A 14,524-nucleotide genomic window follows, 5' to 3' on the forward strand; every position below is an offset into this window, starting at 1 on the left:
TTTTCGCGGAATGACTGACCGGAAACTTTCATGTTGCTGAGACAAATACAGAATAAGTTGATCATTGTGTCACACACTGCAATATATGAAGCCCCTCTAGGAATGCGAGGCACCGACTGAAAAAACAAAACAAACAAAAAAAAGAATTCGGTCGTACACACAATTACACACGTAATGGCACTCTCGGTCACTGTACTGAGGTTATGATCACCTTAAGAAAAATTATCAATCTATTTGACTATTCCTGTACATTACTGCCTACCATGACATTTCCAACAGGCATGCTGTCAACAAAATATATATATATACCACTAGAATACAGGAAGATTTTCACTCTGATACTAGAAATAACAATAGGGTTTGGAACGAGAACTAGCTGAACTGCTGTAAACGCCATATATTTCGCGAGTCTAAATTTTTGCGAATCGGGAATTCCCGACAATTTCTCGAGTGGTTAAATTCGTAATCGTGGAGTCATGTAACTGAACAGAGAAATGAACACCCGTACGTCACATGCACATTTGGATCACAGTCAATATTTTCGCATGTCCTTAATTTCGCAAATAGCACCGGACTCGCGAAATTCATGAAAATAAAAACCTCCTGAAATATTCGGCGTATACACTATACATTGACTGATCAGTAGACTATGTAGTGCTACCACTACACATAGGGCAGAATGATTCAGAAAGACTTTAGTAACACTTGGCAGATGCCCTTACTGTTGACTGTGTTGTGAAGCTCAAGATTTTTTCTTTAACTTTTGCTATTAACAAAGCTGCAAGATCACAAAAAATGGAGGTAGGTGTGTTTTTTGTCATCTTGAATGTACATGGCACAGTTATAGAAAGTCCAGCATCACCAAAAAAACAAAACAAAAAAAAAATTGTGGAAAGCTGTAACTTTTTCCACAATACGTGAATTAATCTCTTCCCCCCCCCCCCACCCTTTACTGTAATATTTGTTTTTATTCATATGATGCCATGACCGTGGTTCGACTGTTCTTAGGATTTCCTGACGATAAAAATGGGGACATCTAAAAGTATTTAAAGAATCAACACAGCTATAGCAATCCAACCTTATCTGGCTGGTGTGTGAAAAGTAAGGACACTTTTTAAGTGGTTGGGTGACACTGAGCCTTCATTCTGTAATGCATCTTTGGCTAGTCAAAACGGACCATCACAAAAAGAGAGCACTGGTCCAAGGCTGGATCAAGACATGTTCAGTGACCATTTGTTGAGTACCAGTTCATCATCTGCCACAAACCTTTTGCCTAGTCAGGTAAGTAGCATGAGACAAAAAGTTGTTGTTGGGCAACCTTGCCATTATCAAAACTGATAGTCTATTAAGGAAAAGTTTTGCTCAACAACAATCTCCACTGTCCCAAAAGAACTGATACCACACGATACCTTCATTAAACACTTGAATTGTAAGTACTAACAGTGCTCATAAAATTTCTCACAACTGGAAGAGAGAGAGAGATTAAAAAAAAAAAAAATGAATTCAAACACAGAAAATTTGGATAAGTTAGTGCTACCTATAAGACCATGCTACCATAGTAGTAAAAATACCAAGTGAAGGCTCATGTACAAATCAATTTAGTTGACCTAACAATGCATGTCTGCACACGTCTCTGCTATCTGCCCATCAGATCACGATATGCTTGCATACACACAGGAAGAGCTAATACAATTGGCGGGGGGCGTGGCAAACCTGAGGAGGAGGAGCATAGTATGCAAATTAATTGAGGTTTGTTTCACACAGACATGTACACTGTACATATTATGTAGGTCATGTGTAGTCATGCCCCGAGGCATGTCATTGCATGCTTGATGCTACAAGCTGCTTCATGACTTGCAGGATAATGTCGAGTCAAGGCAGACATGTAAACACTTCTCCCCTGCTGCCATTTCACAGGTGACAGTCCGTCATTTCTATGGACATCACAGCAATAAACACTAAAGCTATCTGAGATTTCTTATTTCAAGTGCTTACTTTCCCCTCACCCATAAGTTAGGCTGTAGACCCTTATCTCTAAGCTTTGTACTTGTAAAGCAGTCTGCATTTTGACAGTCTCATACTGGAAAACAAAGACCTGACAGAACTTGCTTGCTACTGTAGGAAGAATGAAGAAGAATCTTCATGAAAAAATAAAATGAGAAAACAGCAAGATCATTACATTACATTACATTTAAAAAACAAAACAAAATTAGAATAATAAATCAAGCAGTCCAGTGCTTGCTTCATTTCATTTGCATGGAAGAAAACCAACAGATTAACGAAACACAGAGCATGTTCATGGCCATGATACATTGAATTTTAAACAATCTCAAGGAGTACATGAATTCATTTGGTGTTCTAATCCTGTCTACATGTGTCTGTAAAACGGAACAGTATCTCTATTAAGCCTGTTGGAGTAACAGCTACAACTGTTTCAAAGAATAATGCTGCTCCTTTTTCTTTCTTTCTTTCTTTCTTTCTTTTTTTAGAGAGAGAAAGTGTTTGTGTACTTTACAGCACCAGCTCACTAGAAACAAACTTTCATCACCTCAGCTTCTGAATTTCATGTGTCGACAACAGATTCAGCATTGAAACTGCCTATGTTAACTCCTTCCCTCCACACCATCTGCTAAACACCCCACTATTTTACACTGTTTTGCTTCTTCTAGCTGAAACAGGGTTAATTCTGGGTCACTTGTCAGTACGTACAGGGTTTTCTAAAAATCACATACTACATCGAAAGCATGCAAAAGAAAGAAAAGAAAACCTTGGGGTAAATAGATGCCCACAGAAGGTTATGTTGACCACACAGTGGACATGGCACAATCAGGTTCACAAAACACTTGACCAAGGTAAAAGAAAGAAAAAAAAAAACTACAGTGGAAAAGCACTAACAGAAAATTTCATTTCAAGTGCGAGGAATAATCAAGAATGAAATCAAATCTAGTATAAAATAAAAGCAAAATACAATCCAAACTGTAATTAAAAGTTGATTCTGATGCATCTTGATGGATGAATTGAATAAAAAGGGCTGACCAGATACACATATATAAAACAAAAATCTATGGGTTTCAAAATTAATGATAAAATATTGATGCACAAGTAACATCACAGCCTTCACTGTGTTCAAGTGGTATTATTTTCCCCAAATATCATAAAAATTCCACTGACATGCAGTCAAATTGTCATTAATGCTTACCAATACACAAATGATTAATTTCACACACTTTGGAGGATCTTATTGGAGTACAATCAATTTCTTTTGATATTATTTCATCTAATAGTAAATGAGTATTAAATACAGTACATTAAAGGTAAAAATCACTTTGATTTGATTGATGTACCTGAATACCTCAAGTGCACTCCATCTACGTCAGAAGAGCTGATTATCCCGCAGCCTGACGGTCGTGCAAACATTTTTGGATTACATTTTGACATAGAAACATGCCTTCCTCTCACACTTACCTTGATTTCTCAGAGTTCTGTTTACACCATCTCTACAAATTTTTTGCAACCCTTTTCGAGCGAACACAGAATTTGAAACATCAAAGACTCCCATCTGATCTGACAAAGACCAAAAAATCCATCTTCGCACAGAAATTTGTATCAGTGCCCTCCAGCTCACAAAATCATTTTCTCACCAGTGATAGCGCTTGATTGATTTGCAAGCGCATGGCAATGGATACTCTGAATCCCCTGAGAACTTCATTGTATTCGGCACTTGTAGGAAAGATATCTAATTTTTTTCTATGTTGTTTTTCATATACAGCCTTGAGAATGAAGAGGAAAGAAATGGATAGATATTGCTCCACGCTTCATGATGAATGAGGCAGAACCAGCATTGCTGGGTGATTACGAGCACAATGATCCGAAGGCTACCCATCTGAAACATTTCGATCTTAATCTCCGCTTAATCCCCGCACTTCGTCCCTTTGAATTTCACCAGTCTCTGCACCATTGTGTACAAGAGTAGGTTAGAAACCAACCAGCAGTAACGTGTTTCCAAATAAGGCTCACTGACAAAAGGTTGACAAAACAAGAAATGTGGCTAGAAAATATCTCCATTATTCACACGTCATAAAATACATTTGTCACTCTACGATATGTACATTTGGTATTTACACAGAATATTAGATTGCATTATCCTACACTTTACAGGGCAAACATTGGTAACGCATGGAATGTCCGTAGGTCTCCTGTAATTTACAAGTGCATACTGCAATAAAGCCACACACAAATTCAAAATTGTGACGCATAGTCATCCCAAATTAACTAAAAGACAATTATAATGGAGGTAGAAGAACACATTTTCTATCTTCCGCACAAATAGCTTTCACGCTCAGAGACGCCAGTCCGCCAGATTCATTTCATCGAGTGTTGCGGATACTACGATCTGTGGCGTTGAGGCACAATTTCAATTGAGGTTGCTCGCTGGGGCAAGTCACGCCCCTGAAGAGTTTGTCCCGAGTGACTGAGGGCGCCCTGCGTAGAATGAAAGACTCCAGACTCTCACAGCGCACCCAAGTTCTAACCACTCACTAGATGCTGAACTATGTAGTGCGGGGGTTGGTTTGTTGGAATGCAAGCTTCACACCAGACAGCATACCTACGTTTGAGTTAATAGAGAAGAGTTTGCAACAGCTCCAGTGCACTGACTCTTACTGCACTGCCTCAGTTCTGGTAAGGAAATTTGAGTAACTCTATCTCATTTTCACCAACTGCTTGACACCATTCTTGAGTGAATGCATCTCGGCAAACTTCCCATTCAGGGACGCTCTTTTCGCTCGCGTCATGTGCATGCTCATGACCCTTGACCGCTTTGCTGCCGATCGCGTCAAACGGGGAGATCCTTTCCCCAATCCCACCACGGCGCTGTCGTCTAGACTGAGAACCCTGCGGGACGTCTTATTTGAGCCACTCTTTGACGGCGCTGAGAAGGCATTCTTCTTCTTGCCCGCTGGACTCGGGGGGTCACACTCGTACAGGACTTCTATCGGCCCGCTTTTCGTCAGGAATGTTCTGCGAGCTTTGACTTTGGTGGGGGTCTCCTTCGCCATCTGCTTCGCCATCTGCTTGTCCACATCGTAGGCGTACTCCACCCGAATGTTGCTCTTTGTGTGTATAACCTTGTACACCTTCTCCGGTGGGTACTGACGCGGCTTTGCCAGCTCATGCGTTGGCTCCACTCGTTGCTTCTTCGGCTGCGGGACCTCCAGGCCATCGGTGTAGCGCCTCTTGTAGTGGGGGGCGGGGACGTTGCCATACTGCCGCCGCTCCTTGTTGGACATGCAGTAGAGGCGGTTGTAGTTCTCCATGGAGGAGAGCTTGCTGCAGGCGTGGCGGCGGATCAGCGCGGGCCGCACGAAGTTATCCCCATTCTCGTCTACCTCCTCCCCCTGGACGGTCAGCCCGATGTTCTGCCACTCCTTCACAGCGTCCAGATCAATCTGGTCCTCCTCGTCCTCAATGAAGTCTGGGAACTCAAAGAAGACGGTGATGACCGATATGTTGTCTGCCCGCAGTAAGTGGTAGTTCCAGAGGTCCATGGCCCGCTTGATCAGCTGATGGGAAACCGTTTCACTTCCTGAGTCACCCTAAGCATCGGAGAGAGAGAGAAAACTGCTGAGTGAACACCAATGCCAAGGCGATCAAAAATTGGACATATTTATTATATCAGTGTCACAACAACTCTTATTAACTGACAGCACGATGCTTCCTAACTTGGATGCTTTTCCTAAATGGTCTCTACCAAATGACATAATATTGAAATGGCTACAAAACTCTTTGATCTTTCTTAACCCGTTGAGGAAAAGTCCCGAGTATACTCGGGCAGGTGTCTATGGGAAATGCATGTTGTAGCAAAATCAAACCATCCTCAACGGGTTAACTACTCACATATTTACATCTTTTAAAATTCATTTATCTACAAACTGTAGGTGACAAGATAGACTGTCCATTGATGTATTGATTTCTAAGAAACTTTTGATTACTGGTTTTGCACAGAATATCACTTGATACAGACATTTTGAGTGGCATCACAATAATCTTTGTAATTCATTGTCAGTAAAAGTCAGTATTGCAAGTGTGGCAGATACAATATCATCTGCCCCATTGGCCTATCAGAAATGAGTGTTCCCTTAGATTGGCAATGATTACAGGAAATAAAATTGGAAAGCCCAGATTCAAATACAGGAGAGTCTGTCTTCATGTCTCATTAAATCAAACATGACATTGATAGATCTGAAAAAAAAAAAAAAAATGGGTACGACACATTCCCGTTCTAACGAACACGGTTCTCACAAAATCCTCATTACAACAGAGTAAATATTCGTGCCCTAAAATTATCATATCTACATCTTTGTACACTTTATTGTTTGGCTATAATGAAATTTCAACATAATGCAAGAAAACCTGCCGGTCCCAAGGACTTTCTTATACGGGAGTTGCCTGCATGGGTGCATTAATTTAATTTTTTTTTTTTTTAGGTAGAATCACGATTCTAAACACATCTGAGGCATTTTCAGCAGTTAGATAAACGCAACTGTGTTTTCAAACGCGTTAAGAAATGACGTTTTGAAACGCCATTCAAAGGACATTTTAAAACATGTTTGAGACCATGATCACCTTTCTGTGAGTAGATAAACGAAATGCCCTTTTGAAACGCGCCTTTATCTCAAGGTCAACTCCCAGCTGTTCCTGGTTGTATTTTCTTCCAATTATTTGTGTGCAAATGATGAGACATGTTTGGTGGTACGCAGTTGACTTTTACTTCCCTGGTAAAACGGCGCAAAGCAGCTGAGCAGTGACAACACTCAAACTGCAATAGTACGATAGTTAGATAAACGCGGCATCCCGAGAAATGTGTTTCAAACCACGTTCGTAAATGCCATTTGAAATGTGTTTTGAAACGTGATTCTCTCTCTCTCTTTTGCGTTAGATAAAAGCACCCTATATCACTTGACTAATGAGATGGGCCAACAATTGGCAGAATCCAGAGTTGGTTACCTTCCGCATCCGAGTTGTGGCGTACTTCTCCACAATCTGGACGCTGGCCTCGCTGGTGACCATGTTCCACAGTCCATCACTGCCCAGGACCAGAAAGCGCTCCCGGTCGGGGTCGATAATATGGTGGGACACATCAGGCTCTGGCGAGACGACGTAGGCTTTGCTGTTGTAGTTGTAGCTCCACAAGTCACCTGCAGAGGGCAGAATAGGCAATGTTTTAAATCAGTATCAGCAGAAACCTAGTTGACTTCATACCAATAAAACAATGAACTTTGTCTGTCAGACTTTTTACACTATGCCATGAACTCAGTCTGTCAGACTTTTTACACTATGCCATGAACTCATTAAAATCTAAAATAGATAGACTAGAGTGTTATTTGCAAGAAGATTTCGAGTGCACGTCACCCTCGTTGCCAAAATCATGACTCACATACTGAGAACATCACAAGGTAGAAATCACAAGTAGTTAAACTATGACATTTATGCTTAAGCCTGCAAAGAATATGAAAGATTTTAGAATATGATCGGCTCAGAGCTGCTTTGCTGGTTTTACTTTTTCTTTTTCTTGCAAGACATAACTAAACATCAATCAAATATATTAATATTAACTAAATATTGATAAAGGCTGAGGTTTGACACATTTTTTCTCACATTACCTTCTTCGTACAAGGACCCGATTTGACTGAACCAGATTTTCCATGAAACATAACAGCTATTTCTTGAGTATTGAATTTTCTCAAGTGTAAAAATGGTGTTATTTGAGAAAATGTCTGGATTTTTCACTTCATTCACGTAAAGAACATCAAATACCATGTAAAACATACAAACAGGACAGAACAAATGATAGAAAAGAAATCCCACAAGCTCCAAATTTGACCATCAGTATACTACCAAACTCCGACAATGTGCATTACCTAATGATCTGGCAACAGCAAGGAAAGGTATATCTGTCAGTTCAGTATTTCTCCTGATCGGGCCCTGGTGGTCCAGTCGAGGACGGGACCAGACGACCCGCTGGACTCCGGCCTTCTCCAGCACCTGGCCACCCGCGCTCTCAATGCGCTTCAGCTCCTCCGTGTCCCCGGGCTTGTGGTCCACGGTCAGCTTCTCGGCGACGATGGCCGTGTCACTCATCACGTCTGGGCTCTGCCGCTGCTCGACCCCCATCACGATCCTGGAGTCGCCGACGTGTGCGACGTACATGTCTGTCCCGCATATTATGACCATGCTGCACGTGGTCCCTGCTGTGCTAGGGTAACCAGACAGGGTTTTGGCCCATGTTGCTGGGGGCAGAAATATGGAGAATGAAATTTGACAGTTTGAGTGCACGCATGGCAAATTGTTTGCACATTTTCTTGATTATCTGATACGTACATGTAGAAGTATTATGAGATTTACATACAGTGTGCTCCCTTTATAACAAGCATAGTTATAATGAAGTAAAAATTTGAATCCTCATATCTAAATATAGTTCATTTGTTTAGCTACAATCTTTGTATAATGGAATTTCAATATAATCAAAGAACACTGCCAGTCCCAAGGAATTCATTATGATGGGTGTCGCCTGTACATCATACAAAATGTTAAAGCCCAGCAGGAAAAGTGCAACCCGAGAAATATTGGTGAGTTTGTGTGTGCTGGTATGTACGTACTATATATGCCATATATTTAGCGAGTCCAAATTTTTGCGACTTCCGGTTCCCAACAATTTCGCAAGTGGTTAAATTCGCAATCATGGAGTCCTGTACTGAACGGAGAAATGTATTACATACAGTGCGTCACATTCATTTCGGGATTAGAGTCAATATTTTCGCGTGTCTTTAATTTCACGAATAGCAGCTCACTCGCGAAATTAGTGAAAAACCTCATGAAATATTCGGCGTATACAGTATATTAATTGTTTTTTCTTGTGCTTTGTGCTTTCTTTTAATTTTGTGTGTGTCATGTGTGCTGTGTTTGTAGTGCGCTCAAAAAATAAAAAGCATGAAAAACAGACAATAAACCCTGCGATTAACTTTGAAATTTTCCCCATTCATTACAAGGCAGGAAAGCAAAGAGTCTTGTAACTGCTATTTTGTTGGTACACGTAACAGTGTAAACTGAAAGCAAAGACAAAAATGTCTCCCCTCGTGGAGAAATCTAATTAATAAAATCTAAACTAGTTTTGACCAACCTTACTTGGGATTCCATTGTTTCTCAATTTCATTTCTATGGCTGGTACACAATGGTGAAGGATATATAAGATGCATTTTTTTTTCATCTCAATACATGTGATTCAGACTACTTGTACACTGTATGTTTTATTATTATCCATTCATGTAAGTACAGGAAAAGGGGGAAAATATACAATGTATATATTTCTTTAAAATCTTCTCAAAAAAGACAACAAAAGATACATTGTACAATACAATTGTAGATGAAGAGAAGAGAAAACTGTATGCTCATATTATGAAATGGACTGTGTAATTATAAAATGGAATACAGTGTATAATCCTTTATCATTGTACGGAATGGGAGTATATTTTTTTCATACTTCATGCAGTTGCACTATTTTCTGTTTATCTTTGCAATTGTGCAATTACTAGAAAGAAACAAACAGCTAAATTATCAACATCCAGCTTGTATGGATACAAGTAAACCGGTAAAAAATGACATTTGCCACAACTAAAAATACTACTACTGATGTTCCAACTTTCTAAATGTTAATGCACAACTAGTTCAACATTTTTTTTTTTACACTGTACATTGCGGCATGAAGATCATTTTCTATGACATGAAATAATTATAAAAAAAATATATTTTCAAAACAGAATAGAGGTGAGATTATTTCCCCACCTATAGATCTTTATTTCCTGTGACTAGCAATTTATACAGAATACTGTTCAAGTTCAATAGCTCTCACTGACTGGTAAGATCATATAAACCTTGAAACAAGTTGTAATCACAACCTCAATTCCTAAAATGAAAAAAGAAAAGAAAAAAAATATGTCATCCGATCATATCATCATTCATACAACTACCAGTAGACCAATCCAGTATAGCCAGGCAGTGCAGTACTGGTCTATGGGAAATCCCAAAACTGCTTTTCAGTAAGGGTTTTGCAATCCTCTAATTGAAATTAACAGAATCACACCAGACTTTTAACATAATACTTATACCATGAACATGTGATGACAGAAACTCCACAAAATTCCAATCAAAACACAGTGAGACAAAAGTGAACGATTCATTTGAAAAAAAAAAAGATGAAAATCCAAAGTATTAATTATTTAACACACAGTACACTTTAACCACTACAGAGCAAGTGGTGCAGGCAAGGTACATTGTACAAGCTGACACTGACAGAAAGCAGAAACAAAATTATCTTAAGGCTACCATAGAAAAACTCACTGTGATTGATTTGAGATCACTACTAGTAACTACAGCTACACAGTCAGATCCAACCATCGCTGTATCGCACAAACGTGTATGGGTGTTCCCACTGTTGTTGGCGTTGATTTTGACATGAAAATTCATCATTTTGAGAGACGGGAAAAGGTGTTTATATACTGATCGTTTTGAGTTGAAGATTGAATTTCATGCCATAAAACTGAAATTCAGGCACGCGGTGCAGTTCGCACTAACGTTAAGCATCGTTGCACCACCCCCTTTTTCCATAGTTTCTAACGCTGCCAGTGTACGATTACGGCTGTTGTGTGTTTGTTTTTCTTTCTTTTTTTCTTTGTCCTGTTGTACCTAACAGTTACAAGCACAAGCCCGCTTTTTGCACTTTTTTCTACAGTAAGTCAAAACGTAAGGGAAAAAAAAGTATCAAAACTCAATGTGAGCAGCATGTTTGCTTTGTTGTTGTGCACCATCCCGCTAATTCCTGCTTCCTGGTACAGCCCTGTCGCGCTTTTTACAGCGACTGGGCTGTGTATAGTATGGTTGGACCTAATACCGTAGTAATACGGTACTCATCAACTGCCTTTATTTGTAACCACCATTTCACCAAAAATATTCAACAGATTTATCTCAATTTCGTATCACTTTGGGAGAAAGTACCGCAGATCCTTACCCCAGGCTCAGATTGTCACTCCGTATCCTATGCACGTAAATCTCTGCGATAAACACAAGGGAGGTTTTTTTTTGTGCTTCCGTGGTAGCTCATTTTTTAAACAGACCGCCCGTTTTCCCATTGAAAAGCACGTAAATGGGTAAATGGGTAAATATGTGTTAACAATAACGTGTATAAAGGGCCTACTATTATATTGAGGATTTTCTTAAATTCTTTTTCCTCCTGTTTCCTCAGGCTCAGGGTATTTACTTGTATCATTCCCCCTATAATTTTTCTTGATTTTTATTTATGTTCCAATGTTCCAGCGTATTGCACCTCGTCCCACGCGTATTTTTTACTTTATACGCAAGAAAGCCATTGCGTGAGGGTGGTCGATCTAAAAATAGAGGTTCTAGGTGGTCGATGAGTAGAAGTGTCTGTTACCGGTACTGTTAGTGTTAGTACTATAGTAGATTTAAATTACTATGCTTTTTGTACTTCCGTCGGTTGAGAATGATAAGGGCGTTAAGTGATCACAAAACCCATAGTGTTCGAGACAACTTAAAGCCCTTCTCATTCTCAACAGAAGACCTGTGGTGGTCTACTGACGTGCTGTGACTGTTGTGTTGTAATTTATTATTTTTATTAATTAATAAAACAGTCTATTATAAATATTTATTAATTACAACTATAGACAATGCTAAATTACATCGACACCGAACACGCACAGAGTCCAAACAGACAGACTAGCCTCAGTTTATAACAGTTCCTTTGAAATTATACTAACATTAAATAATTAATTAACGTAGAATTGTATTAATAACAAGTTACATGATTGTTAATACACTATAGTACAGGCGACAGTTAGTGTTTTTGCATTCTTCACGTCTGGACTCTTGTGTATCTGGTGGTTCGTCCAGTTTTCCCACTTTTAACATCTCAGTTAAAGCCTGTCAAAATCCCCATGGCAGTGACGTAATTTATGGAACTTTCTACACTACATACAGTAACGTTACAGTAAATGAATAATCGACCGAGAAATCGCTCGCCGCGCCGCGGCCGTTCACTAGCTACTACATCGGTGTCTCTGTGGGGACGTGTGTGAAAGGAAATGGGTGGTTTTTGAAAGCGTGTTGCCCGCGATATGAACCTCGCTCGCTTCTCTCTCTCTATGGAAAACTACTACTAACGTTAGAGGCTACGGTACTTGTATGTACATATACCTATACGTAACATTACAACGCAGAACGGGAATTCATTGTTATAATTATTCGCAGCATTGTGCCATGATATATTCACAGTATCATACTTACGTCGTTCCTTCCACATTCCATCTTGAGTTTCGCGGAATCCTTCTTTTATTGCGTCCATAACTTGATCAGGTTCCCGGGAGAAAAATCCTTCCTGCTGCTTGATATTTTGCCACAAGTGATCCCGAGCATATACGGCCGCTTCCCGCCCTCCATGGCCATCGAACACGGCAAAGCACGCATAGTCGGCGTCTTGTTCTCGATCAAAAACGATACAAATGACATCTTCCATATACTTTCTTCCTCCCTGCGTGGAGTCACTGGATACCCTCAGTCCTATCACTCGCTTTCTCTTTGGATTTTTCTTCATCGGACTAGAAACCGTCCTATATTGCTCTGTACTATCCATGTTTTCATACATTCCAGGATACGCTCTCTTCTTTGTACCGCGCTTTATTCAATAACGTACGTGGAGCCAGCCAACACAGAACACCCACCAAGATCCGAATAGCGCCTGTGTGTGCATACTACCGCTATTGAATCATGCGCTAACTTGTTCGATTTCGCGGTTTCCCATTCGTTGGCTCCCTTTCAATGAACGCTCCTTTTTCTGCGTAGGCGGAAGTGACGAATGAATACTAAAAACATAGATCAAAGTTCACACTGCGTTGCCCGATGTAAACAGTGATCTTCATCGTTGTTCATCATACAGTACTCAGTATTGGTATATTTCTATATTGCTCAACTTTCGGCAGCACTTTTTACACTCAGCATCATTAGGTGATACGCTTTTAGCGTATCACCTATTGTGTTTGTCAAAATCTTCCTTTCTTTCTTTTTATTCTTCTTTCTTTCTGGCACATTTTGTGTCGTGAATATCTCAACATTGACATGACGGAATAGCATGACATTTTCAGTCAACATGTCTCATGACAATATCTAGCCACAATAAGGTTTTCATGACAGTAACGTATCTATGACGTCATCTAGGCGCCATTTTGTGATTTTCGGACATGTTACATGATCGATCATAACTTCATAACTAAAGGACATTTCCGTATCATTTTCGGTAGACATAAAGTTCAGGTCACGCTCAATCTTACTTTGTAATGCTAATTACCAAAGACATCTTTACGCGCGCGTACGCGCGTGTCAAACTTTTTAAAGGCTCAAAACAACTTCCCAATGGGAAATCTCGAAGTTTCAGACAATTTTAAGCGTTCCGCGCATTCGCGTCCGTCCGCGCATTTCCGCGCGCAGTGCGCGTAAGCAACATGAAAATGCACATTTTTTGACAGATTTGGATTCCTGATACATTAAGTAACAATATCCATTGATTTCCGATCAATTTCGACCTATAACAAAGGAATGCGCTGGCGTCAAAGTTGAAATTTTTTGTGCGCGTCTATGTGGAAATATAGCGAAAAACATGTCTTTGTTTATTTCGCCATAGCTCTTTAAAACGTCAGGTGACCCTATGATTTTATTGCATATTACAAAAGCATATGAATTGAAAATAACGTTTCAAGTATCAATATTTCCCTAAATACATTATGACGTCATCATATCATCATCTGAAATCAAAAAAGTGGAATAAATTTTTTTGAGGTACTGTTTCTGACATTCATTTGCTCGTATCTCTGTTGTTTAAGCTCAATATTATCCCAAATTCAGATATGTTGTACTTTGAACATTTGCCTTTCAAGTCCATGTCATAGTTTTGAAATTTGATGACGTCATCATGCTTTAAATTGTGTTTAAAGGTAAAGACGCAAAATCGGACAAGTTTACGTGTTATGTCTATGGGAGGTGATTTTTTTTTAAACCATGCATTGACTTGACAACGTTTAAGCACCTTTATCTCAGCTGATTTTGCTTCATTTCCTCTGAAACTTAAGTATGTTGTAGCTGTGACAATAAGCTGCAGTAATCATGCATTTTATTCTTTGAAATCTCCTCATGAGGTTGACAATTTTGCAATTTAAAACTGAAAATGAGAATGGAATGCGGACGAAACGATTCCTGATTCATCTTTCACGTACATAAGTTTACGTTCCTCTAATTTTCTCGTCGAGACGTATGGCCGAGTGGTTTGAGGCGTCGTCTCAGAAACGTGAGGTTGCACACGTACGGGTTCGATCCTCACAAGAGCAGGAAAGAAAATAATTATTTTTTTTTTTTACATTTTTTTCTTCAATGGAGTACTACACCTTCGTCCATGTAGAAGTCACGT

The 14,524-nt window shown here is 39.6% G+C and overlaps 1 protein-coding gene across 1 annotated transcript; it reads right to left on the minus strand.

Moving 5' to 3' along the window:
* Nucleotides 1-3,397: 3,397 nt before the first annotated feature.
* LOC139741857 (protein phosphatase 1D-like) lies at nucleotides 3,398-12,729 on the minus strand. Its single transcript, XM_071652436.1, has 4 exons — nucleotides 12,355-12,729; nucleotides 7,920-8,288; nucleotides 7,006-7,196; nucleotides 3,398-5,594 (listed from the first exon to the last, which is right to left on the minus strand). The coding sequence occupies exons 1-4, from the start codon at nucleotides 12,710-12,712 to the stop codon at nucleotides 4,701-4,703; spliced, it is 1,812 nt and encodes a 603-aa protein (XP_071508537.1). The 5' UTR covers nucleotides 12,713-12,729; the 3' UTR covers nucleotides 3,398-4,700.
* Nucleotides 12,730-14,524: the final 1,795 nt, after the last annotated feature.

The sequence above is a fragment of the Diadema antillarum genome, unplaced genomic scaffold, assembly GCF_040938485.1.
Source record: "Diadema antillarum isolate AM-2024a unplaced genomic scaffold, OU_Dant_1.0 scf00000032, whole genome shotgun sequence".
Classification (NCBI taxonomy): Eukaryota; Metazoa; Echinodermata; class Echinoidea; order Diadematoida; family Diadematidae; genus Diadema; species Diadema antillarum.